General features: G+C 48.3%; 1 protein-coding gene across 10 annotated transcripts in view; it reads left to right on the top strand.

Annotated features, from left to right (window-relative positions):
- The window catches only part of TCOF1 (treacle ribosome biogenesis factor 1), a 286,142-nt gene extending 261,709 nt beyond the window's left edge, over nt 1–24,433 (top strand). For 7 of the 10 annotated variants that reach the window (XM_085617719.1, XM_085617713.1, XM_085617712.1 and 4 more), the window contains 4 exons: nt 7,293–7,748; nt 16,408–16,523; nt 16,627–16,671; nt 23,223–24,433. In XM_085617719.1, the coding sequence (XP_085473845.1) occupies nt 7,293–7,748; nt 16,408–16,523; nt 16,627–16,653 (599 nt within the window). In that variant the 3' untranslated portion in view covers nt 16,654–16,671; nt 23,223–24,433. The remainder of the gene's footprint in view (nt 1–7,292; nt 7,749–16,407; nt 16,524–16,626; nt 16,672–23,222) is intronic. The other 3 variants (XM_085617714.1, XM_085617720.1, XM_085617721.1) reach the window with 1 other exon arrangement.
- The last annotated feature ends 1,518 nt before the right edge of the window (nt 24,434–25,951 follow it).

The following is a 25,951-nucleotide window of genomic DNA, read 5'->3' as shown; positions in this document are numbered from 1 at the left end:
TATTTCTTAATGTTGTAAGTGCCAGTGAAGCCATAGAGAGTACATGGGCTGGAAACTTGACAACGCGAGTTCCACAGAACCATGATGGCTTCACTGAACACAGAAGTGTTTGGTACCAAACTAATCCTCACTGTAAACCCGCCCTGATGCCAGTGTGGGAATTATTGTAACATGTACTCAGTGGGCACCTCAGAGGTGCCCCCTGAAAACCTACAGACCCTGGTGTGGCAACGGACTGGCTTTAGGCAGCCTGCCACAAACCAACCTGTTTCTGGACCCTTGGGAGGAGAGCCTCTGCTCTCTGGGACCAAAAACAATGCACATCCTGGGCAGAGGTGGTACACCTCCTCCCTTAGGATGGGCACAGTGCTCAAAGAGGAAGCTTCATAAGCATGCCGCCTTTGTAATGCGACCGCCGGCCTCTGCTCCTAGCAGCAGGTGACAGCCTCCGGTTTACACTCACTTTGGGCGGGAAAATTGGTGGGAAAACTTAAAGGCTAGGAGGTGTGCTTATCTTGGCCAACTCTACCCCTCAGGTGGAGGAAGCAAAGTTAAGCACACTTTTTAGTCCCCGCCATCATGAAGATGAGGGAACTCCTCCAATCAGGGCTAGGTCTATGCCCCCTCCCACAGGAGGGTGGCATAATAACTGGAGTAGTCACCCCAGGTAAGGTGTCCATTGGCCCTACCTGCTACGGCCCTACATTTTGAATTTAGGTGGCTCACTCGGACCTGGAAACGAGTTACCTGCTACATAAGAAGAACGGCGAAGATGCCATGCAGCGAAGTTCAAAGACTACTGCGGTCTTGGCCCCAGCCCTACCGGCCTGTCTCCAGCTTCCAAGACCCTGCAAGAAGACGAAGCCTGTCCTGCAACCAGTGACTTCCAGAAACCCGAAAAAGATTGTCTGAACTTTGAAAACTACCAGAACTCCCAAGGACAGCAGTTTTGTCCCAAAGAAACTAACCCAAAGGACTCTGGTGCCCTGCGGATTCCTGACTTCTCCCACTCTGCACCCGACGCCTCCGGCCCCACCAGCCCAGACAGATTCCCCAGCCATGGCAGACCCCTCCTGGACTCCACGATGCCTGCAGTCTGAATCCAGAGGTTCCCCCAGACTGCGAACAGCTCCGGCAGGAAGACTTCCTATGTCTAAAGGCACCCATGCACCCAAAGCCTCTGCTGCCGATGGTCTCGCTCCTGCAACCTCCAGTGTGACGCCTGCAGCCTGTTCGTTGAAAGCAGAATCTCCATTGAAAAGCATTGGGTGCCCAATTCTGAATTTGCACCTTGCATCCGGCCGCCCCTGTGCCGCTGGTGATGCATCCTTGGTGCTGCTTTGTGGCCCCACCAAACCTTGCTCTAATCCCCAAGCTTGGCCCTTGCAAACGATTTGCTTGCCTGCAGGCAGTGTGGCTTCGAGCACGACCAGTCTTCGTTGAAATGCATTGGGACAACTCTTATTTTGACTTCTGTATCTGGCCACCCCTGTCCCGCTGGTGTTGCAGTTTTGATACTCACCGTCCCCTTGCCCACCTTTGGTCCCGAAGACTGAATCTGTAAGTGCAATACTTACCTGTATTACCGAATGATTGTTTTCCTTCATAGGATAACATTGAACTGCTCTGAAATTGTTGATTTTTGAAAGCGAAAGGATTTCTATTTTAAAACTTACTTACCTTATTGCAAATATTTTGGTCTTGAAACACAAAGCTTCTTTTTCTTAAATTGGTGTGGATCTCCCTTTTTGAGTAATGTGTCTTTTACTGGTCAATGATGTGCAATAAATGTCTTGCACTCCCCTGTGTTAGGCCTAATGCTGCTCGTTCACACTGCCACTAATAGAGCACTTTGGGTTTTATATTGAGCCCGGTGCACTTTTGGGGAACCCCTGGACTCTGTGCACGGTATAACCACCTAGTGGCATACCATGTACAGAGCCAGCTTCCTACAGAGAGCATTTGAGATTATTAATTTAAGCCCTGTAAGCCAATAAGGGTTAGCTGGACCTTCTACATAGTGTACCTCATTTTCATACACCATCTAAAAAGCCAGCATCCTACAATGAGAGAGCGCTCCCTCAAACTGCTTGCCGCCCAGCATCGATCAACTCTGCGACATTTGAGGATCAGTTTGTGCAGAAGTTCCCGGGCACGTTTGCGGAGCCCTTCCCGGCGGTCATCACTGCACTCCAAGTCATCAGGGGAGTTGCACAAGAAGTCGAAGAGGTGGCGTCTGAAGTTTCCCGACGAAACGCAGGAGCCTTGACACCAGGCCCTGCGAATCAGTGGAACAGGGTCCACTGCGCACCTTCCTGAGCCCCAGAGTGAACCTCCGACCAGCCGAAGGAGTTAATTTATATTTGGGTGGCCTGGCCTCTCTAGACACATTTGGACCCCATGGGTGCTCGAGGGACCTTCGGCTGGACCCACGCCAAAGGATTCGCCCATTGCACCAGTCAGGTCCCTTGGATCCCTTACTGGATCCAGAGCGGAGCCACACACAAGACAAGGGCCTTCCTCGCCACCTACTCCAGTTCTGGTGCTGCCGACTCCTTAGGTGGCACCGACCCCATCATTATTCCCGACTTCGACACGGAGCCGGATGGTCTTCGTCCATGTTTCCCGGAGCGAAGCCAGTGCCTTATTTATTTGATAGGCCTATAGAGAAAGATGAATGGGAGAGGTCTGTGGACTGTTATGGTTACCAGCTCACAGAAGTGAAACAGGACAACTGGTATGAGGAACTGTCAGAGGCCAGTGGGTTAGACACCTCATGCAACACTGGCCTGGTCCCACCTCCTGCACAGGCTACGGATGAAGGAGCCTCTATTACATTGGTGGTGCGTAGGGCAGCTGAGGTCTTGGACCTTCAGTTGCCCATAGTGGCAGTCAAGACGAATGTCTTGTCAGAAGTTCTTCAGTGGGGAGTCTCCCCTTCTGAAACCATTACAGACGTCCTACTCTGGGCCAGGTCCAAGCCCTGCAGACAGGCTCCTGTGCTTAGAACGATTGTCTGCTGCTATCTCCCCATTCCTGCGATCTCCAGTTTCCTTACCTAGAACCCCACCCCGGAGTGCGTGATGGTCCAAGTCTTCACGTCAAGAATTAACCCAGGAGAATTCCCTACCACTCCATCAGATAGGAAATCCAAGAGGCTGGATAACTTATTCTTCTGCCAGCCTAGCACTGCGGTTGGTAAACACTGTGCGTCACTTGGGCTGTTATTCCCATACAATATGGGACTTGGCTGCGCAAGTGCTGCCTGTGGGCTTGGAGGAGGCCTGAGCCATACTAACCCAAACTATTGCTATTGGGCGAGATGTAGCAAAGTTCACCATAATGTGTGGGCTCGACAGCACCAACTTGTTGAGAAGAGCGGTTTCATAATGGGTGGCCTTGCTTTGCCATGCCTGGCTGAGAACGACTGGCATTTCAGGGGATGTCCAGGCTTCCCTCATAGACATGCGATTTAGTGGCTCTTGCCTCTTTGTAGAGAAAGCAGATTTAGCACTGGCGCACCTTACCGATAGCAGAGCTACGGCCAGGTTGTTGGGCTTGTCTATGGCCCCTGGTCTCCAGCTGTCAATACCCTTCCAGCCAACATGGCTTGCAGGCTTCCCAGCCTTTTCATGGCTGAGGGCTCAGAATCAGATAGACTATGTGGGCAGGCGGACAGTGATCAAGTCAGTCCACCCCCCACAGACCTCCACCAGCCCGGCCATCATGGGCACCCAGTGGGATGCAGGATACACAGTCACCTGCTTCACAGGCAATCTGTGACATCAGACCGTTGGGTCATTCAGATCGAAAGGGGCTACTTCTCTTTGAGACTACCCCACCACCCATGCCACCAACTTATGATCAGCTGACAGAGGGCCATATCCCCTTTATCTGACCAGAAGTGCAGGCTCACTTGGCCAAGGAAACCATAGAGGATGGCTGCATCAGAAGTAGGTTGTGGTTATTATTCCAGCTACTCCCTGGTCCTAAAGGAGGACGCAGGACTTTTTCCTACCCTAGACCTGCACCTTTTCAACTTCTTGAATAAGAAGTTCAAAATGATCACGTTCGCCTAAGTTCTGTCTGCCCTAGACACAGAGAAAGGTTGTTAGCGGTGGACTTGCAGGATGTTTATTTCCACATCCCCTGCGGTTCAGGGTGAGCCAAGAGCTCATTCAGTTTGCCGTGCTCCCTTTCGGCCTTACTAGCACCCCTCGGGTGTTCACGAAAGTGATGTCAGTGGTTGCAGCTCATCTGTGGAGGTCGTAGGTTCCAGTCATCCCCCGACCTAGACAATTGGTTGTTGAAGGCTGACTCGCCCCACCTTCAGACTACGGCGAACCTCCTGCACTTGCTGAGGTTCACTATCAACATGCCAAAGTCACACCTGACCCCCACTCTCAAACGCTCCCTTTCATCTGAGCTGTTCTAGGCACAGTGCAGTGTTAGGTCTATCCTCCTGAGTGGCAAGTCCAGGATATTTCAGCTGATTATGTTTCAGCTGTTATCCTGGAGACTCTGAGGCGATTGGGCCTCCTGTTGGGCCTCCTGCATCCAGTTGGTTGCTCATGCCTGTTGGCATATGCGGGCTCTGCAGTGGGACCACAGTCCCAATGGAAACCATATCAGTGGAATCTCTCCAAAATGGTTCAGATCTTGGAGGGTGCTGCAAAAGATCTTCAGTGGTGGCTAACGAACCGTGATTGGGTCAGTGGCAGATCACGTCTCTTCCTGAACCAGAGCGGACTGGGCTGTGGTGGCCATCTGGGAGAGTGGAATTCAGAGGACTCTGGTCTCATGTGAAGTCCGAGCTCCACATCCTGTTGGAGCTCTGGGCAATTCGCTTGGCTTTGTAAGCCTTTCTTCCTTCGATCTAAAGAAGTCTGGTGCAGGTGTTCATCGGCAACACCACCGCCAGTATTGCAAAATAGAGGGCTAGGTGGGGTCTGGGACCTTCTGTCTAGAGGCTCTGGAATGTTGGGGAATTTCCCTGGTGGTGCAACACCTAGTGGGCTCTCTGAACACTAGAGCAAACAAACTCATCCGAGGATGACTAACTGATCACGAATGGCCTCTCCTTTCAGAGGTGGTGCTAGTTTCTTTCATCAATGGGGTGAAACTTTGTTAGATCTGTTCGCCACCACCAAGAACGCGCAGTGTCAACAGTTTTGTACGCTGGAGTTTCCAAGGAGATGATTACTCAGAAAATTTTATTTTCTTAAGTGGAGCTCTGGCCTCCTTTAATCATTTCCACCAATACTGCTCCTGAGCGTAGTTCTCAAGGAGATCTGTAACAACTGAGCCTAAGTAATTCTTGTGGCTCCAGATTGGGCACAGAGACCCTGGCATCTCGAGCTTCTCAGGGTGATTATCGGTCCTCCAGTCAGGCTGCCCCTTCCAGAGGATCTTCTGACGCAGCAACTGGGTAGGGTTCTGCACCTGAACCTGCACACGCTCCATTTTCATGAATAGATTTTGAGTGGCGGCAGTTGACAGCTTTTGACCTTTCTTCTGAAGTCTGTAATGTTGTTCTGGTAGCCAGGTGTCCCTCCACCAAGATGCCTTGTGATGTTGTAACAATTTTGTGTCCTGGTGTGCTTCCTGCAACATTGCCCCCCCCCCCCTCCTCCCCTCTGCACCTTTATCCGAGGTTCTTTAGTTTGTCGTCTTTGGCCCATCAGGGCTATGCTCTGGGTTCTCTTAAGCGTTATCTTTCTGCCACCACAATATTTTTGTGGTTGCAGGATCAACCTCCTCTCTAAGTCACCTGTTGTGGCTAGGTTCCTTACAGGCCTGCAACATGTGTTTCTCTGCGCCTTTCATCATGCCTCAGTGGTACTTCAACCTGGTCCTCACCTTTCTCATGTGTGCACCATTCGAGCCTCTGCACAATTGCCTTCTTTGGGTCTTTACATTAAAAATTGCCTTTTTAGTGGCCATAACCTCAGCCAGGAGGGTCAGCGAACTGCGGTAACTATCTGCGCACCCTCCTTATACCACCTTTTATTCAGTCAAGCTGGTTCTCTGGACACGTGCCTCTTTCCTTGCAAAGGTTGTGACTCCCTTCCATGTGGAAGAACATCACGCGCCTCATCCCCCCAAAGAGGAGAGACTCCACCGTCTGGACCCAAAAAGAGCATAGTCATTCTTCCTTTTGCCGCACGAAAGAATTCAGAGTGGACAGTTAACTCTGGGCTATGTAGGACCAAAAAAAGGGAAGGCAGTGCAGATGAGCACCATCTCGATATGAATCATTCTCTGCATTAAGATTTGCTATGCATTGGCCAAGAATCAACCCCCTGAGGGCTTGTAAGCTCACTCCAACAGAGCCAAGGCTGTGAACACTGCATTAGCATGCAGCAGTCCGGTTCTGGACATCTGTGGGCCTCACTGCGCACATTCACCAAACACTACTGCCTGGACAGTCCAGTCCGTCATGACATGCATTGCACCCGTTTGGTCCTGCAGGTCTTTTTCTTTTAATTGGCTTCATAATCCTACCTCCAGAGAGGTATTGCTTTGGTATCTAGTCTAAGGTAAGGATCTGTGGCTCAGAAGTCTCTATCAAAAGAACAAGTTATTTATCTTCGGTAATGCTTTATCTGGCTACAGATCCCTTACTGATCTTCCACGCTCTGCAAACCGATTACAGTGTAGCGAATACCCTTCTTAGTGTCTTAGTTTGTCACACCAGTTTTCAGCACTCATTGTGACCTCATGCTTCTTCTGTGGAAAGTCACAAAAGTAACTGTCAGCGTTCCGAGGTGGCACTTATTTAGGTAGCGCTTATTTAGGTAGCGCACACGTCCATTCTGGTGTGGCCAAGACGGAGCTCAATGATACCACCTGCCAGCATGCAGGGGCCACTGCTCGATAATCTGCCCGATCCAGTCAGATGCCTGGGGATATTCTAAGGTCAGGAATCTGCAGCTAGTCAGATAAAGCTTTACTGAAGGTAAGTGAATTGTTCTTCACTCACTATTCTCTGTCAAAAACACTGGCTTTCTGTTCTCAACCACTACTAGCTTCCTACTTACTGTTTGATCTAACAACTGGGTAGCATTTTCCATGTAAGGTGGCAAGGGGCATCACTTGGGAGCCATTTGCCAGCACTGTGCTTCCTCTGACATAACTGGTCTGATGAGAGTTTCACTCCTTTGATTTGAGGTGAGGAAATGGTAGATGAAGTGGCTTCTAATGTGCGTAACATTCAGTACCTTGAGCAATTTTTCTTTAAATGCGCCAGTGTTGCCTTCTTTCAGCTTTTCTGTTTTGCGGTCTTTCTGCAGCAAGCAAATCAATTCCTTCTAAGGAGAAAAAGAAAGACAAGAAAGGTCATGCTGATGAAAAGAATGGTTCCAAAAAGAAGGCATCGTCCGAGAAAACCCCAAAAGACTCTTCAGCCAAGAAGGCTAACGCGCTCACACAGAATAGTAAAAACATAATGGGGAAGTCTGCAGCCAACTTACTGTCTTTGGAGGAGCCTGATGAAAAGAGTGTAGCAAGTGAAAGTGAAGACGAGACCACAACAGCAGCCAAATCCAAGCACTCGACAGCCGCGGGGGATGTCTCATCCTCCGACGAGGAAGCCAGGAAGATTCTAGCAGCAAAAGCCATAAAGCGGAAAGTAAAGGCCATGGACAAGGAGGGCAAGAAAAAAAATAAATCCAAGAAGTTGAAGTTGGCGTCTGGTGACGGCAGCCCAGTGACTGCAAAAGAGAAGATCAAGAAGAAAGTGGATAAAAGTAAATTGGATATCAGCACCCTTTGAAATTCCTTTAGTAACGCACACTTGCATATTCTAATAGTGCCTGTATATCTTTAACTGCAGCAACATGTACATGTTCATATCCATACTGTAAATGTCACTGTCCTGACCTGCTGTTCCAAAGCTCCTGCTTCACACCTCTCAAAGCACTGCAGTACACACTTGCAGCACTTCCTTCTCAGGGTTTAGAATGCAAATCCTATATTAGAGGTCCTTAGAACTGGCCTACAGTACCCCTTGCTCTTTCCTTGGTGAGTCCAATAAACACATTTAATAACACTTCTCCTCTGGGAGTGCTCCCAAGTTGAAATCTGCAGCCCGCTGTTTATTAATAAAGACTTGCACACACCTCTCCTAACGTACATCAGGTCTACCAGGCACTAGCCACTTTATTAATGTCTGAGGCAAACAAGGACACTACTAATGGCCTTCATCGCTTACTTAAAACAGAACTCTAATCTATACAGATTTCTCACGCAGCACTGTTGGTGTGTTTACATTTTTTTTGTTTAAATCTCTTTTATTGGGTTTTAACACCAACAAGACTAATAACATTCACAGTTACCGGGCTATGAGTAATACCGGCAGTGCTTGGCAAGCAGTAGATACAGTGTGCATTAATAGTCCACAGCCTTGAGTCTTTATGGTTTAATACATAAATCAAAACCTTGCATTGTAACGGGCAAGCACAGTTCCGTAGAACTTAGGACCTCTTGAAGGCCCTGTCCCCATTGGTCTCCACACCATCAAAGGTCAGTTACCCTGAACGCCCCGCTAGTGGGAGCAAAAGATACTGCCAGTACGCAAGAGCCAGGGGCGTGCCCCCTATCGTCTGTTAGCCTGTCGAGAATTAACAATGGGGACGGATAAAGTCCGTACATCAGAAAGCATAAAGAGATAGAAGAAGAATAGAACAGTACAGAAAGGAGGGGAGAGGAAGAGAAGGAGATTCTGTAGTGTCTTGGTATAGGGGTGCCTCGGGTGAAGATGTTGACATATCATTGGCGTAGGACTGCCTTCACATTCTGCAGAAAGGAGTGTGGGTTCCCCACAACCCCTATCCCGCTTCCTCGTCACAGGTTCTCCCCCGTGGAAGTATAGGGTCAGCAAATAGTTGGAGTGCTCTCAGGCGGGGGGGGACTAATCAGGCATGCTCTATTTTAGGAAGGTGTGTGATCAAGGCTGCCATGTACGTTCAAATTTGGCGTCAGTGTGTTAGTCTGTGAGAGAGGAGCTCCATCGTCATGACGTGCCACAGACGAGTGAGCCATATCGTGTAGGGTGGGGTGAAGGCCTTCTTCCAGTGTAGTGCAATAACCTGCTTCGCTGCCGTGTGCATGTGGAAGATCAGGCGCCAGTCTGAGTGCGCCATAGCTTTGAGGGACATTGGGCGGATCCCTAGTAGGATTGCCCCCGGGTCGCGTGGGAAGGGAAATCCTACCCCCTCCTTAATGTGGCTTAAGACTCTTTCCAGTAGATAGTGATAAGGGGGCAGAGCCGCCATATATGCAAAAAGGATCCTGGGGAAGACCGCCAGCACAGGGGCGAGGAGTCTGGAAACACCTTTTGGAGGCGAAGAGGGGTATAATACCATTGGGTCATCATTTTGTATGCCGATTCCTGCTGTGCAATGCTCTTAAGAATGCTGGGGGATATCTCGCCAGAGCTGCTCCCACTGATCAGAGGGGATGTCTTTCTCAAGGTCTGTCTGCCAGCTAGCTTGATATGGGTGGGGAGGCCTTATTTGCGTGCGCTGGAGTACTTTGTAGTTCCTAGAGATCAGCCCCCGGGAGCCCTCGAACGACCGAACCAAGGTCTCAAACGGTGTAAGTTGCCGTGTCGCACCCTCCGTGTAGGCAGGGGAGTGGAGCCAGTGGAGGATTTGGAAATATTCTAAACGTGTCGTTCTAGGTAGATGAAAGTCCGTCTTAAATTGGTCAAAGGATTTAAATCGACCCTCGTGAAAGAGTTGCTGTATGACCCCGCATTCACCAGCAGCCCACGCGGGGAAGGATGTTGGGGAGTTGGCCGGTGGGAATGCCTGGTTGTGTGCTAATGATGTGTTGGGGGAGGGAAAGGTGGTCAAGCCCTTAGATACCGCTATCCTGTCCCACATCTCCAGGACTGTTTTCGTCTGGGTGGCAATGTAGGCACTGCGATGACTGGCTGCTCGCGGCAGCCAAGCTAGGTCTCAAAGTGGTCGACAGGCCACGGCCCTGTCCATGTGAAACCAGTGTTTTTTCACTCTCCTGAACCGCCCACTCGGAGATGTAGCGCAGGTGTGCCACCCAATAATACGTTAGGAAGTCAGGGCATGCCAGTTTCCCCCACCCCCCGCCCCCGAGGCAGCATCAATACCCCCCCAAATGAAAGCAGTAATATCCCGCTGAAGCCTTTGGATGTCCCTTTGCGGTATTGGCGTCGGGTGTGCCTGAAAAAGGTAGAGAACCTTAAGGAGGAGTGACATTTTTACCGCATTAAGGCGGCCCAGCCAGGAAATGGGTAATGATTTCCATCGACTGAGGTCTTCTCTTATTGATTTTTGGCAGGCCTGCTAGTTCGCCTGGGTCCATGTGTCTAAAGTGGCTGTGGCGTTAATGCCTAAGTATCGGATAGAGCGTGAGGCCCATTGGAAGGGAATAGTGTCTCCCAAAGCTTCCGGCTGTTGTGGAGAAAGGGTAAGGTTAAGCGCCTGCGATTTTGCGAGGTTAATTTTTAGCCCCGAAATCAATTCGAATTGGGAAAGTATATGCAGCAGCGCAGGAAGCGAGGTCGCGGGGTTGGTGAGTGTCATAAGGAGATCATCAACAAAGAGAGCTATCTTATGGTCAACCCCTCCAAGGCGAAGGCCTCGTATTTCAGCCGATTGGCGAATGGTGATCGCCAGGGGCTCCACCGCAAGGGCAAAGAGGACGGGTGACAACAGGCACCCCTGGCGCGTTCCCCGGCGAATAGAGAAGGGAGGGTGAGGAGACCATTGACTCTGATCCGTGCTGATGGCGCCGCATAGGGGGGCCATAATTCGTGCAATCATGACCAGACCCAAGCCTATTTTCTGTAGCACTGCTCTGAGAAAGGACCAGTCGACCCGGTCGAAGGTCTTCTCAGCATCAAGGGACAGGAGAAAGGCCGGGATGCCCCGACGTTGAACCTTCTCCACCACGTGGGCTATTCTCCGGAGATTATCTGCCCCCTGGCGCTCCTGAATAAATCCCACCTGGTCAGGGTCGATTAAGCCGGGGAGGTGAGGGGCAAGACGGTGGGTCAGATTTTTTGTATATAATTTGACGTCAACGTATAGCAAAGATATTGGACGGTACGACGCGCACGGTATCTGATCTTTCCCAGGTTTCGGAATGAGCACTATCTCGGCTTCGGTCATTGACGGCGTGACAGCGTTTTGTTCTGAAAAGGAGTTAAAAAGCTTTAACAGTGGATCTCGTAGTTCTGGGAAAAAGAGGCGATAGAACGTTAGGGTAAGGCCATCAGGGCTTGGAGATTTCCCCGCTGGAAAGCTTTTTAATGCTTTTTGGAGCTCCTCAGCTCTGATGGGCTCTTCCAATTATTCCCTAGTCTGGGGACCGAGCGGTGGCCAAGGGCAAGAAGTGAGAAAGGGATCGATCTGATCCGTATATATGTCCCCCCGATCATATAGGGTAGAGAAGAACTTGCCAAATTCCTGTTGCTTAGCCTGTTCTGAAGTAGCCCATCCTCCTCCCGGCAGAGCAATTCTAGAGATGTGATTACGGGACACCTGAAAGCAGAGACGACGCTCCAGCATGGTGCCGACCTTGTTGCCTCCCCCAGAGAACTTTTGTTTAAGGGTTTCAGAGAGCGTTCCGCCTTATTGACTCTGAGGGCTTTAAGTTGTCCCCGTAGTGAGGCAAGCTGTTTCCGTACTTGCCTAGTGGGCGCCCTGTGAGTCTTCCTTTCGAGGGTCTTGATATCGCTGGCAAGCTTAGTTTCCACCAGACGTGACTCCCTCTTGCGGGCAATAGAAATAGAGGTGATAGCGCCTCGAATTGTGGCCTTAAAGGTGTCCCACAGAACATGTTCGTGGGTATCTGGGAGATTGTAAGTGGCAAAGTATGTTTGTATCGCCTAACGCAGTTCTGCCACATCAACCGGATCCCGGAGCACATGGGGGGGGGATAGGCGCCACCTGGGAGCGGAGGCGGGGTGTCTTCCCAGGCACATCAGAGTAACTTCCAGGTGGGCATGATCAGATATGGATATGTCGGCGATCTCCGCAGCTTTTAGCAGGCGAATAAGGGAGTGAGACAGAAAAAAGTGGTCACTGCGTGAATAAGATTGGTGCACATGAGAATAAAACGTGTAGTGCTGTAACCCAGGCTGTTTATAGCGCCAAGCGTCCGTGAGACTCAGAGCTTCGAGTTCATGTTTCAGTGCCACCGGTATGGCTCCCGCCCCCTGGAAAGACGAAGCAGTGCAATCGACAGCGGGATCCCACCCTAAGTTAAAGTCCCCCCCCTCAAGAATGATTTGGTGCAGCTCCCGAGAAAGTGTGCTCTGAAGCAGGTGCTGCAGAAATGCATCTTGTGCGTGGTTAGGTGCGTACACATTGAGAAGAGCGAAATGTTTACCCTGCATGAGAAGTGTCAGTTTTAGGAAGCGTCCTCCTTTGTCGCGCACTGTTTGGGTGACTTGTAAAGGAGTGCCTGCTTTGAAGAGAATGGCCACCCCTGCTGTTTTGGTTTGCGCTGAGGCCCAGATTTGTGTGGGGAATTTAGGGTGGTACATGCGCTGAGTGTCTGCTTGCAAGAGATGAGTCTCTTGAAGGGAAATGATATCTGGGTCTTGCATAAGGAGGTACCTCCATTTTTGTTGCCTCTTGTTTGGGGCATAAAGGCCCTTTACGTTAAGGGACAAACACTTAAGGTGTGCCATGACTCACTACCTGGGGAGCAGCGCGATCCAAGTGTTTGGATCCTCACCCCCTTTCGGGCTACTTAGTTCCCCCCAGATGTCCTCTCCCAGCATTGGGGCGAAGGGAGGGGAGCGCGATGGTAGCTACCAGTAAGCGGTGTTCCCTCAGGCCCACGGCCAGCGAAGTCCTACCCCTAGGCACCCCTGATGTGATTGTTATCCCTTCCAAGAAGTCTAAAAGGAGAGATAGCAGGAGTAAGGAAAGAAGTGGGAAAGTAAGAGAAAGATAGGGAGAAACAAATCAAACATAAGAAAGGCCAACTGGGCCAAAGGCTACCAGTCCAGTCCAAGAGCGGCCTAAAGGTGTGAACTAGGGCGGCTCTGAGGAAGTCACTCCCCATCTGGACTAAGAATGGCGGTGGAAATATAGAAGTCGTCGCGGTCCGTCCACCAGTGGCCAACCAGCCACTTGAGCATCCGTGGGGCACCAGGGGATCCCCCAGGAGAGACCGACACCCCCATTTGCCAGTCAAGGAATTCCTTCGGGTCAAGTGTTAGTCTATAAAGATGAAGATCTCTGGTCGCCAGGGGATCTCGTTGGTTACTGCTAGACATTGTGGGATCCACTTTGGTTAGAGGAGTTGATGCCCCTCTGTGTAAGGCCAACAGGGAGAGCAGGGGTGGGGGCGGTCCCCCCCCAACAGAAAGACCATGATGAGTGTGTGGACTACAAAGGCGATACAGGGCTGTATCGAGATGAAGATGGTTTATAGCTTCTCCATTTCCAAGGGGCCTCCGGTCGTCAAGCAGCCTCCAGGTCGGGGTTGGAGCCGGGGAGAAAGGAGGGGCCCGATCCTGAGCCCCCTCCACCCGAGCATTACGTGGCCTCAATTGACTTCAGGTGGTGGATGATGCCCTGTTTGGTATGGAGAGCCATCGCCGCGGCCCTGGAGGAGCGTGTGCGAGGGGGTTGCACCTTGTACCACTCTGGTCATAGAGCCGTCCAGGTCACCGAGTCTGCAGAGGTGGGGGTGGAGGGTCTAGTCAGTTGAGATGCGGAGCAATTGGTACGCTTCCTTGAGGGAACTCCGAGATCTGCGTTTACCTTCTCACTGGAAGATCAGGGCAAATGGGTGGCCCCACTGGTACTTGACGTTGGACTCTTAAGTTTGTCTGTCACTGGTTTAAAGTCCTTACGACGGCGTAGAGTGAGTGGGGAGAGGTCCTGGAAAATTTGGATAGGGTGTCCTCCATATGACAGATCTCCAGCGGCCCTCGATGCTCGAAGGATTGCCTCCTTCTCAGTGTAGAAATGCCCCCGGGTCAGGATATCTGGGGTGAGGTCGCCTTTACCGGTTGGGGGTGCCATGCGTTGGAGGGGAGGCTTAGTCATCTCCCTGCACCTCCTGTAGTAGGTCCGCAACGTACGTCATGATACCTCTAATGCGGAGGTTATTCAGTCGGCTCCGATTTTCCAAGTCTTCCTGCTTTACTTGGAGCTGGACATGCTGTTCCTCCAGTGCGGTGACACGGCGCCACAGTTCCTCTTGGTCCTCCGTTCTGGTATCTAGGGTGCGTTCTAGGTCATCCACCCTTGTGCCGATTTCGGTGACATCTCGCCAGATGTCCGCGAGGCAGGACTTGACCTCTGATTTGAGGGAACATATCTCACTTTTTATCTCCTAGAGGAAGGAAGACAAGCAGGCCTGAGTAATGGGGGCCGCCGCATCAGTCTCTGGCTTGGCGGTCATCTTTGGATCCTCCGGGCCAGGGAGCGGAACAGACATCGCCCACGGGTCGACCACGGACGTGTCCCTGGGCGTCGATTGTACCCCGGTCTGCCGCATGTCATAACTTGAATGAGGGGGCCTCCAGATGATGAGCATCGCTCTTGTTGTCCAACCGTGGGGCACTCCTACCTCCGTTGGTGCGCTTCCCCACCCAAGGGACTTCGAGGGGAAGAGTGCGGTGGAGCGATCACAGAGGATGGGATCAACTGTCTCCGCCTCAGGTCCTTAGCAGGCTCCAGGAGACAATTTGTGCGGCAGTCTAGGCCCCTCAGAGGTCCAGTGTCGGCCAGGGGCCCGGGGCAGCAGCTGCGAGCAAGGGCATGGGATCCCCTCTGGGGACCGTGTCAGTGGGGCATTCTTCCTATGGGTACCCCTCCCTCCACGAGGGCATCCGCCGGGCTAAGCGCCTCCGTGGGGTGCCGAGATAGATCACTTCTGGTCAGCGCAGGCTAATCTCAGTCCATGCAGGCAGCTCCAGTGCCCAGCAATCCGTGCCCAGCCCACAGATATTTCAACTTGGGTGCAAACGTCTCCCCCACGCAACGCTGTCAAGAGGGGCTTCGCTCCCTCGTGCAGGGCCCCACCGCCGTCAGCCAGAGGCCACCAGGCCCGAGGAGTACTTTGGTGTAGTGGTGGACTGTCTCCGATGGATGCTGTACCCTCCGCCGCCAATCCAGGGGGCCAACGCAAGAGCGCAGACTCCCCCTCTGCTTGTTTGTGCCCCTGTGGGTGGTCCTTCCTCCAGGTAAGCGGCCCGTTAATCACTGTTATGGTGAGAGATGGTTGGTGAGTGGGCCTCTAGCTCTCCTGGGGGTCTCACGTGTCTATGCCCTTTCACCCCTCTGCTGAATGCACTCTTTCTGTGGGGGAGAGGGGGGCGGTGATTCGTGTGTTGCCCCGCTTGATGGTGCACGGCTAGGCCCCTGGCCGCAAGCGAGGTCTGCACTCATTAGGGGGGGCGGGGGCTCCCGGCCTGCTCCGATGGCACCTGCGCAGGTCCCGGGCCCCTGGCCACCCCCAGCTCGTTCGGCCAGCGCGCCTCCCGCCACTCTCGCCCGTCTCACCTCGGGGGCCGCCCAGGCCCAAGCGCGGCCTGCCACACGGGACGGCTGCTAGGCTGTAGCTCGCTGTCCGGACCCTCCACGCAACGCCGGGCCAGCTGCGGGGAGCGGGAGGGAGAGAGCAGGTCTGGGAATCCTTGGTGGGCGGCTTGGTGGTCAAAGAACACCAACAGGCCGCGCCGGTCCCTCCTGGCAAGATGGCGGCGGAGCGCACCTCCAGGGGACAGCCTTCCCGCTCCCGGGTTTCTGCTGCAAGGTCGTCCCTGGCGCCCCCGTCAATGCACATGAGGGTCTTCAATTAGCAATTTAAGCTCCCCGGCCAGCCTGTTATAGGACAGAGCTCACACAAACTGCGCCCTACTCCATCGAGTTCCTGGCCACGCCCCCCCCCCCCCCCATGTGTTTACATTTTGACTTGAAAGCTCTGACATCAGCCACCTTGTGAGTACCAGGCACAGGCCTGTCACTGCACCTCACTCCTGACTTGCAGTACCCTCTCCTAGTTCAGCACTGTAGCCCATGCACAGCTTTGCTAACAGGCTTGACATGCATTAATGTTGTGTTTTTTGTAATCAAAAACTGGCACGCATCTCTGTAGATGCACCTTATTTCAGCGCTCCGGTAGCTCTATTTATTTATGAGGCCCTAGCACATATAACCTAGTGCACAGGACTTTACTCTCCCACCGCTGAAACCTTGTACAGCTTCACTGATTGTTTTCTTTTTCCACCTGCTTCACTCCATGCAAAATAACTTAGTTTATTTATCCCGCTGACACCCTCTCTCTCTTCTGTATACATCCCCAATTTGGCCTGGTCCTCTTTTGTGCTTCAGGTACCTTTCTTGTACTCTTTTTTTTTTTACACAGATTTGTGTCTTTTTCGCCCTTCTTTTACAGAAAAGAAACTGAAAAGCAAAAATATTATCATGACAACTCCACACCAAGAGGCAAGTGGTGTTGCGGGCAACCCCTCCCCGAATGACTCTAGCTCTATGCTGAAGAAGAAAAAAAAGGTATGTGCTCTGTTCCTACTGCCTTTCCAGAGTAATGGATTCTCCTCAATTATTCTTTCACCCTGATCTCTTTTAACTCTTCCAAATTTTTTGTTTTCTTCAGAAAAAGAAAACTGAGAAGGCAGAGTGAGTGGCTGCTGAGCAGAAGGTAGGCCTTTCAGATGTCATGCTTGTAGACAGAATCGTCTTAGCCAATTTCCCATTTGGTAGACGAGGCAGTTGTAACTCTTATTTTGGAAACAGTAACAACCAGGTCCAGGGGCAAGTAGAGAAGCAAATTGTTTCTGCAGTTACTGGAGAAGTATTTCCTTCAAAGATTTACTTCCGTCTGCTAGATGGTTATTTTGTAGGTGGGTTATATTGATCTTTTGATGGTTCTGGGCAAGTCATTGCATGGCCAGTGGCACCTTTATGATTTTAGTGCGATACAGCTTTGGAAGTTCAGTTTAAGACAAACGAAAATTCAATGTTCGAGGCATGTGTTCTCTAGATACACATTCTTTGTATACTCCTGCCATCTAGTGTTGGGTCCGGTTGTTTGCTAGTTGTTTTTCTTTGGAGACTTCTTTCCAGTCACGAGGTAAGGTGACTCCTCCGTTCAGTGATAGTGCATATGTGCATCGACTCCATTGTTAGTTTTTTTCCGCCATCGGGTTCGGACGTGTATTGCTGCATTCCAGTTCGAAACGGTTCTTAGGGTTCCTGTCGGTGCGTAATCCATTCTACCCTCAACGGTATTGTTCTTGTATGCATTTCCCGCTTCTCCGGATATCCAATCGATCAGGAAGCACTCTATCTTCTTTTGGAAACATCGGGGGCTGCTCTCTGGCCTAGCCACGTCGGTCCACCCTTCCACTGATGGAACGAACTTCGTTCCAATTCTGTCCTTGGTGCCATGCCAAGTACCCTCGCACTGATCTGCATCAAGTTTGTAACTTGTGCCTCTAAACTGGAGCACAAGGAGGAAGATGGCGACGCCTGTAAGTCGTTTCGGTCGAAAAAAACTCTACGCGATTGTCGGGCTCGATGATGAGAAATGCAACACCAAAGCATTCAAGACACCGGGTATATCTTCGGCGAAGAATCAGAGCATGAAGAGGTCAAAGCGTCTGCAGCAGAAGAGGTCTTCTCTGTTCCAGAGTCGGATTCTGAACTTGAGATCGACTGGAAGTTTGAAGATGTGCCTCCTGGACATGGTGCTGTGATTACGAAAGACCCTTTACCCCCCAAAACCATCTTCCAAAAAAACATAAGGCTACGGCACCACCTCTGCCTTCTGGCGAAGGTCAGCATCGAGACAATGTTTTCAACGCCCCGCCCTCTGGCTCGGTACCAAAACAAATCGTTATGCCTTCTGTCTCGGGACCGAGTATGCCGAAACCATCCTCTGATCCAAAACCCTCTGTTCTAAAGGACAAATCTGGTTTAGAGCGAAACCCTTGACTCCGAAAGAAAAGAATGCTTCAGAGCCTAAATCTGCCGCTTCCAAAGCAAAGACTATCTCGACACCGAAGCCTTCGGTGCCACAATCGAAAGCCAACCTCTTCAAGACTCCAGAGCCTATCTTAGACTTTTTAAATACAAATTGGATCCTAAACAAAACAAAATTTATATCAATCCTGGTACAGGACACATTTTGGCTAAAACACCAGCCAAACGGAAACTTCCTTCAGAGGAACCTGCCCATAAGATTTCTCCTAAGAAGAAAAAAGACATGGCTACCAGCCCTGCTTATCCTACCCCACAATCCCCTCCACCATTCTGCCATTTCTAGATCCTTTACACATAACACCCCAAGGATATCCCCCATACACAACCTGAAGGGGATGATATTGATGACGTACACACACATTTGCCTGTAGATCCATGGAATGATTACAGCATTGGCCCTCCATTAGATAGCCTGCAAAGCCATCCACACCGGACGATAATGTGGCTTATCAAGAGTTTATTGCTAGAGTAGCAGAGTATCCTGGGGTTGCACTACATAAAATCTTTGGAGGAAGACTTTTTATTTGAAACATTAGGATCCACACATAGGTCAAGCCAAACTCTCCCTATTTTAAAAGGCATGATGAGACATGCAGAGGCCTTATTTAAAGACCCCGTGCGAGCACGTATTTTAACTCCCAGAGTTGATAAAAAGTACAAACCATCATTATCTGATCCTGTTTTTATTAAAGGACGGTTGCCTCTCGACTCGCTAGTGGTGTCTAATGCTCGTAAGAGAGCAAATTCACAAACCTCTAGTGATGCGCCTCCCCCAGGCAAAGAGTCTAAGCTGATAGATGCATCCTTAAAACAAGTAGCTGCTCAAGCCACTAACCACTGGCGCATCCCAAACACACGCCTACTAGCTAGGTACGACAGGACACACTTGGATGAGATGAAGCAACTGTTTCAATAGCTCCCAGACAAACACAAAAGCAAAGCACAAGTGTTATTTCAGGAGGGAAAACTTATTTCTATTTCTTCCATCAGATGTGCTCTAGATGCTGCTGACACCGCAGCTAGAAAGATAAATACCAGCATTCTCCTTAGAAGGCATGCATGGCTTAGGATTTCAGGGGTTAAACCTGAGGTTCAGCCAAACATTTTAAACACCCTTTTTGACACTTTTGACAAGCAACACCTGTTGGGTCCATAAGTCTATCAGCCTTTAGAAAAAATGAAGAAAGACACGGAAGTGGCAAAGTCCATGGGAGCACTCCATTCCCCATCAAACAGGCTCCTTTCGCCACTCATTTTACAGAGGAGGGTCCAAACCACGTCCTCGGACCCAAATGCTTTGTCTTATAGAGGCAACACCTAATTCTCTTCCTCTAAAGGTTTTTATAGAGGAGGGTATAGAGTAAACAATTCCAAAAGTAGGGGTAAAGGTGCCACAGCGCGTAACTCCCCTTCTCCCAACAATCAGTGACTTGCCCATATTACCCCCAGATATTTAACACCTGTCGGCTGGAAGCTTCTACAGTTTCTCCCCATTTGCCAATCCATAACATCTGACAAATGGGTAATCTATCTTATCCATCATGGTTTCAACTTCTACAACAAGGCAATTTTGTATCCACACTAGACTTAAGACGCATACTTACATATTCCAGTACATCCAGCTCATCACAAATATCTCAGATTTCTGATAGCAGGCAAACATATCAGTTCAAGGCACTCCCATTCGGAGTAACTGCTGCTTCCAGAGTGTTTACCAAATGTCTAGCAGAATTGGCAGCTCATCTCAGAAGACAACAAATTCATGTCTTCCCGTACCTAGACAACTGGCTCATCAAAGCCAGCACACACCAGAAGTGTCAAACACACTCCGACCACGCTAAACCTACTCCACCTTTAAAGCTTCAGTCAACACACAAGTCTAATCTACAGCCTTTACAAATACAATCTTATCTGAGAGCGACTCAACAGTCACACGGCTCTAGCCTCTCCTAGTGCAGCCAGAATTCGCAATTTTCGAACTGGTTATTACAGTTTCAAGCCAATCAAACCTGACCAGCCAAGACTTTTATGCAACTGTTAGGAATGATGGAGTCATGCATTGCAATAGTGTATCATGCAAGACTACACATGCATCCTCTACAGGAATGCTTAGCACGTCAGTAGAATCAGTGACGGGGTGAATTAAAAGATTTAGTGTTGGTGGACAGCCACACCCATCGCTCTCTGCAGTGGTGGAACCCACAAAATGTATCAAAAAGGCTGCCGTTCATCGACCCTGTTCCACAGATCGTGATAACAGTAGACGCATCTCTTGCAGGATGGGGTTCCCATCTGCACAATTACACAATTCAAGGTCTCTGGTACAACAAGCGGAAACGTCTCCACATTATCTAGAGTTTCTAGCAGTATTTCTAACGCTGAAAGATTTTCAGTCTCATCTCATAGGCAAAGTTGTCCTAGTCCTCGCACAATATGACCGCTATGTACAAAAGCAGGGGAGGGGGGGGGACACTCTCTCCACCTGTCACGCCTCTCTCAGACCATATGGAGCTGGGCAATTCATCACAGAATTAATCTTCTGGCAGAACACCTTCCAGGAGTCAACAATCAAATTGCCATACCTCCTCAGCAGAAGGAGGAAACAAATACGAGTGGGAATTTCATCCCTAATTTCTCCTTCCATACTTTCAAAAATGGGGATGCCCACAAATAGATCTGTTTGCCACAGTGGACAACACAAAATGCCCAAACTTCACCTCCAGGTTCCCACACCCTTGCTCCAAAGGCAATGTCCTATGGATCAATTGGTCAAGGATATTTGCCTATGCTATTCCGCTTCTCCCACTCCTGTTTCTGGTTCGAAAGCTCAGGCAAACATTGCTTCCACTGATTTTGATAGCTCCTACTTGGGCCTGTCAACCATGGTACACCACACTTTTGGAATTCTCAGTAGTTCACCACACTTTTGGAATTCTCAGTAGTTCCACATCAAAAGCTGCTCCTCAATTCCAGCCTTCTCACTCAGCTCAATTTAGCGATTTGGCTCCTGAAGTCATAGAGTCTGGATACTTAAATTTGCCATCAAACTGTATGGCTATTCTAAAAGAAGCAAGAAAGCCCACTACCAGGGTTTTTTATGCAGCAAACTGGAAACAATGTGTTATCTATTGTAATAACAAAATTAATCCTCTATATTCTTCTGTTCAAAACATTGTTACCTTCTGCACCCCCAGCAAGCTATTGTAGCTTACACATCTATTCGATTGTACCTTGCAGCAGTAGCTGCATATTTGCAAAACAGACCACATTTATCTATGTTCAAAGTCCCTTAGATTAAAGCCTTTATGGAAGGCTTAAGAGTAATACCACCCAGAATACCCCCAGCACCGGTATGGAATCTCAACATTGTACTTATAAGACTCATGGGTCCACCCTTTGAACCATCACACAATTGTCCTTTACAGTTCCTTTTATGGAAGGTTGCATTCCTCATTGCAATCACTTCATTAAGGAGAGTTGGTGAGCTACAGGCATTAACCTTAGAAGAACCCTTCTTTCAGCTTCATAAAGATTGGGTAGTTCTTCGCACCAACCCAAAATTCATCCCTAAAGTAGTTTCTCCTTTTCATCTTAACCGATCAGTTGTTACCTGTATTCTTCCCTCAACCTGATTCTGTAGCAGAACGAGCTCTTGACAGACTTGATGTCAGAAGAGCGTTATTGTATTATATCAAAAAGACAAAAGATTTTCGTAAAACAAAGCAACTGTTTGTTGCATTTTCACCACCTCACAAGGGCAATCCTATCTCCAAGTCTGGCATTTCAAGATGGATTGTTAAATGCATTCAAACTTGCTATGGAAAAGCTAAAATAACTTTATCTATACCCCCAGAGCGCATTCCACTCGCAAAATAGGGGCATCTATGGCCTTCTTAGGTAACATTCCTATAGCTGACATCTGTAAGGCAGCAACATGGTCTACACCACACACATTTACCTAACACTATTGTGTGGATGTATTAGCACGCCAACAAGCCAAAGTAAGGAAAGAGGTGCTACAGACACTTTTTCAGACAACTGCAACATCTACTGGTTAGACACCACTTTGGGATAATACTGCTATAGTCTATTCAAAGCATGTGTATCTACACCACCCATGCCTCAAACAGATTATTTTAGTTATCCAGTAAGCATCTGTTCTTGTCATGTAGAGCTGTAGAATCACATGCGCTCTCCCAGGACACCTGTAGTTGTTGCAGTTCTCATTATTTACATCACATACGCATGGACATCTCTTGACTACACTCACTTACTCCATTCACACCCTCTTCCTGGAAAACAATCTAACAAAGGAGTTGATGCCCATGTGCACCATCACCGAAAGGAGGAGTCACCTTACCTCGTGACTGGAAAGACTTTTTCGAACAAAAACAACTTGCAAACATCCAACCCAACACTAGATGGCAGGAGTATGCAAAGCAGGTGAATCTACAGCTCTACATGCCAAGAACAGATGCTTACTGGGTAAGTAACATAATCCTTTTCTCAAGTCACCATGTTGTGGATTTCTGGTAAGTCATCATGATCTCCAATAAAGACAGAAGCTTCTTCTGTTATACTGCTGTCTGGATCCTGTTCTGGTCCCTCACTTGGGCTGCCAGAAATGAGTGCTGACCTGCATCTCCACCGGGCTCTCTTATGTATGCATAGCCACGCGGTTCTGATTCTCTGGGTGGTGTCATTAGTTCCTTTCATTCCTTTCCTCAGGTTACCAGCAGTGTGTTTTTTGCATTGCTGTCACTGTTGTCCTTCTCTCTCTCCGTCCTGGCCTATCAGGAATCACTTCCACTATCCAAAGAATAATTTCTTCTTTTAGCTACCCTTATCTACCGGGTCTGTTTTCTGGTTGTCTTTTTTGCCATGCACTTTGTAAATGTCATTCCAGGGTGCACCACAACTACATGGCCACCGCTAAGGCTTCTCTGGTAATTATGGCCTCCCACAGACCAGACACAGAGTGAGTGAGTGAGAGAGAGGTGGGTGGGCAAACAACTGCTGAAGAGCTGCATCTTTAGCAACTATCTGAGGGCCTGTAGTTAAAATATGTGCGCTACCATGTGCAGATTCTTCTATTGCTTATTTAGAACAGACAGAAATAAGATTACACATTTTGTCTAAACTGCAGTATGAAATTTACGAGGCTTGCCTGTTTTCCTTTTTATAGCATGGTTTCTTCTTTTGTTGCAGCGTGAACACATACTTAAACATCAGAAGGAAGATGGAAACCCACCCTAGGAGGGACTAGCATATGGGGATCTTAAGCCGATCCTTCATTTCCACAGGATAGTTGATAAGAAATACTTGAAGTGCATGGTTTGCAAAATTTATCAAGATTTTTGTAAATCTTGCATCACTAGTTTGCCTCCGGACTCTTTCCCCTCCTCACGCTTATCTTCAACCCTCACCTTACTTACTCCTGCTTCTGGGATGTTATCAATTCAAAGGATCAGTTACGGAATGAACAAAAAAAATTAATCAGAAGGACAATGGAGAATTTATTTTTAAACCTTGCTTTCTGGAGGGGTTTTCTTTTTTTTTTTTTTTTCTTTTTTTTTTTTTAAGAGGAAATTGAACATTTTTCAACAGAAGGTGTTCAGATCATTCAGAAAAGGAATTGAAAACATGTTGGTCTTTACTTTCTTTTAAATGTTGTCCCTGGAACAGTAGTCGCGACTGGACACATTTTTCCCTTTACACATCTTTGATTTTTTTCTTTTTAACCTGGTGCGATTGGCGTCGTCTTCAATGTGCTGATCAGTGGTATGAATAGCCTGCAGCCGTGGTTTATCGAAAGTGGGTTAAACTGTGAGAAGTACTTTCTACCTCGCACCTATCCCATAAATATGTATAAAAAACCTCTATATATTTTTAAGAGAATCTTCCACATTTTCTGGAAGTATCTATTGTATGTGTTTTATAGGGGTGGCTTTTTGTGTTATCATTAATTGAATAATTTCCGGTATTTTTATCATTACATAGCAGTGTCATCATTTTATAAAGTAAAAGAAAAAAATAACAAAAATAAGTTCTTAACTTTCTGTTAAGTAATATCTGTGTGATCTGTCTTAGTTTGAATTTATATTGCCCTGTTCAGTACTGAAATCTTGTCTTTGTCTGTTTTCCAAACACACTAATAGCAGTAACATTTTGATAATAAAGGAAATTCCAGAGGCACCTGAAAACGTGAAAAAATCATTTAAGAATAGAGAATATCCAAGTTAATTGCCTGTGTGTTATGTAAATTGAACACTGTAATCTTTCAAATGTTTGGTTTTCTGTAGAAAGACCACCTGCCTGACCTATGGTAAAAAGCTGAAGTTCTATAGATATTACTGTATTACTTGTGATTGCTATAAGTTTATTAAATGTGTCCTAAAATAAATGTTCTCTGCCATGCATTCCTAATTTTCCTGGTGTGATGGCCAGCATGCAGTAGTTTAAAAATGACTAGTTAAATCGGTTTCCCCTGAATTGCAGGTCCATCGAGGGTCAATTTCTGCTCTATGTTAAGATCCTTGCTCACCCCTTTGTCTGTGTTCTGTCTTTGTTTTGAAGCACTGTAATGTGACCTCTGTGCATGCAGAAAAAAATGATATGACGTGTGAAGAAATCTGTGATACCCACTTATTCTATTTATTTGCATATTTTCTGTATACTTTGTTGCTTTTCAGCTACTATAGGATGCATTGACATACTAGAAGCATGCAGAAGTACAAACAGTAGCAAAATTAGGAAACAAATTGAAGCTTCTGTGTGAATCAAGTTATTGTGTCCCCTCCTTCAACAAAGTTTTAGAAGAGGGGTCACAGAATGTATCCGTGTGTACATCTCCCAGCGTATGCCGGTTGTTTCTAGTCTCACACCAACAACATCCCCAACACTAACAACAGATGACAAGCTCATCCGTCTCTGCAAGCCTTAAATATCAGCCAATCCACACAATGCCTGATCAGATGTCTGACCTGTCATTGTGTCGTCTCTTTTTTCTGAGGCTTGGTATTCTTATTTCATTGGAAGATAAGTTGATATTCTCATGGATTTGCATGAACTCCCAATAGAGATAGATGTTATTGTTCTACTTTAGTCACTCAAAATACCAAATTTCCTGTGTTTTTGTCCATATTGCAGAATTCAGACTTGTATCTGGAAAGATCCTTTTGGCCCCACTTTAAGGACTCTTCTGATCAACAGAGATGCCATGTAGACTTTGACTACTTTGTGGATATGTCTGTGGGTTTGGCACTTTAGTCTTCAGTAGCAAATTAAAACTCTGCACCTCCACTGCTCACTAGAGACAAATCTACTCCACGTAACAGATGTTAGCTTCAAAGTGGGGATTCCTCTTCATTCAGGGATTTTCACCCTTCTCAAGCCTCTGGAAGAACTACGCAGGTACCCAATGTATTTTACTCCTTCCAGTTCTACCAAGCTAACCCAAGGCGCTTTTCACAGTAGCTATAATTTGAGATTGGTTATGCTCAGCCCCCCCCCCCTCCCCTTAATAGCTGAAGTGCAGGAATGTACAATGTTTTGTTATATTCTACTTAAAAACTACACAAATACAGATCTGTTTTGCTGACGGGAAAGTTTGGCTTTCTAACATTGCATCTTTAATAAATTCACATGCTACTTGAATATTCAAGTGAAGCTCGGGGTTCATGGTATGTCTTTAAAGGAATTATTTTCAACAATCAATTGAGTTTACTTTTACCAATGCGGCCCTGCTCTGCAGTGATCCCTTCCACTGACACCTCTTATTCAGAGTTTTACTACACATTGGTCCTTTTCCTTCACTGCATATGGATTAACAGCTCTTAGATTCAGGTTTGTGCCTGTGGGTTCTTCTGTGTTGTCTGTATCAGGGATAGTGTATGTTTCAACTTCGTGAGTGATCCCAAAAAGAGGAAGATTTGATG

The sequence above is a fragment of the Triturus cristatus genome, chromosome 7 (assembly GCF_964204655.1).
Source record: "Triturus cristatus chromosome 7, aTriCri1.1, whole genome shotgun sequence".
Lineage (NCBI taxonomy): Eukaryota > Metazoa > Chordata > Amphibia > Caudata > Salamandridae > Triturus > Triturus cristatus.
Note: the sequence above shows the minus strand (reverse complement) of the source record. Positions and strands in the feature narration are given on the sequence as shown.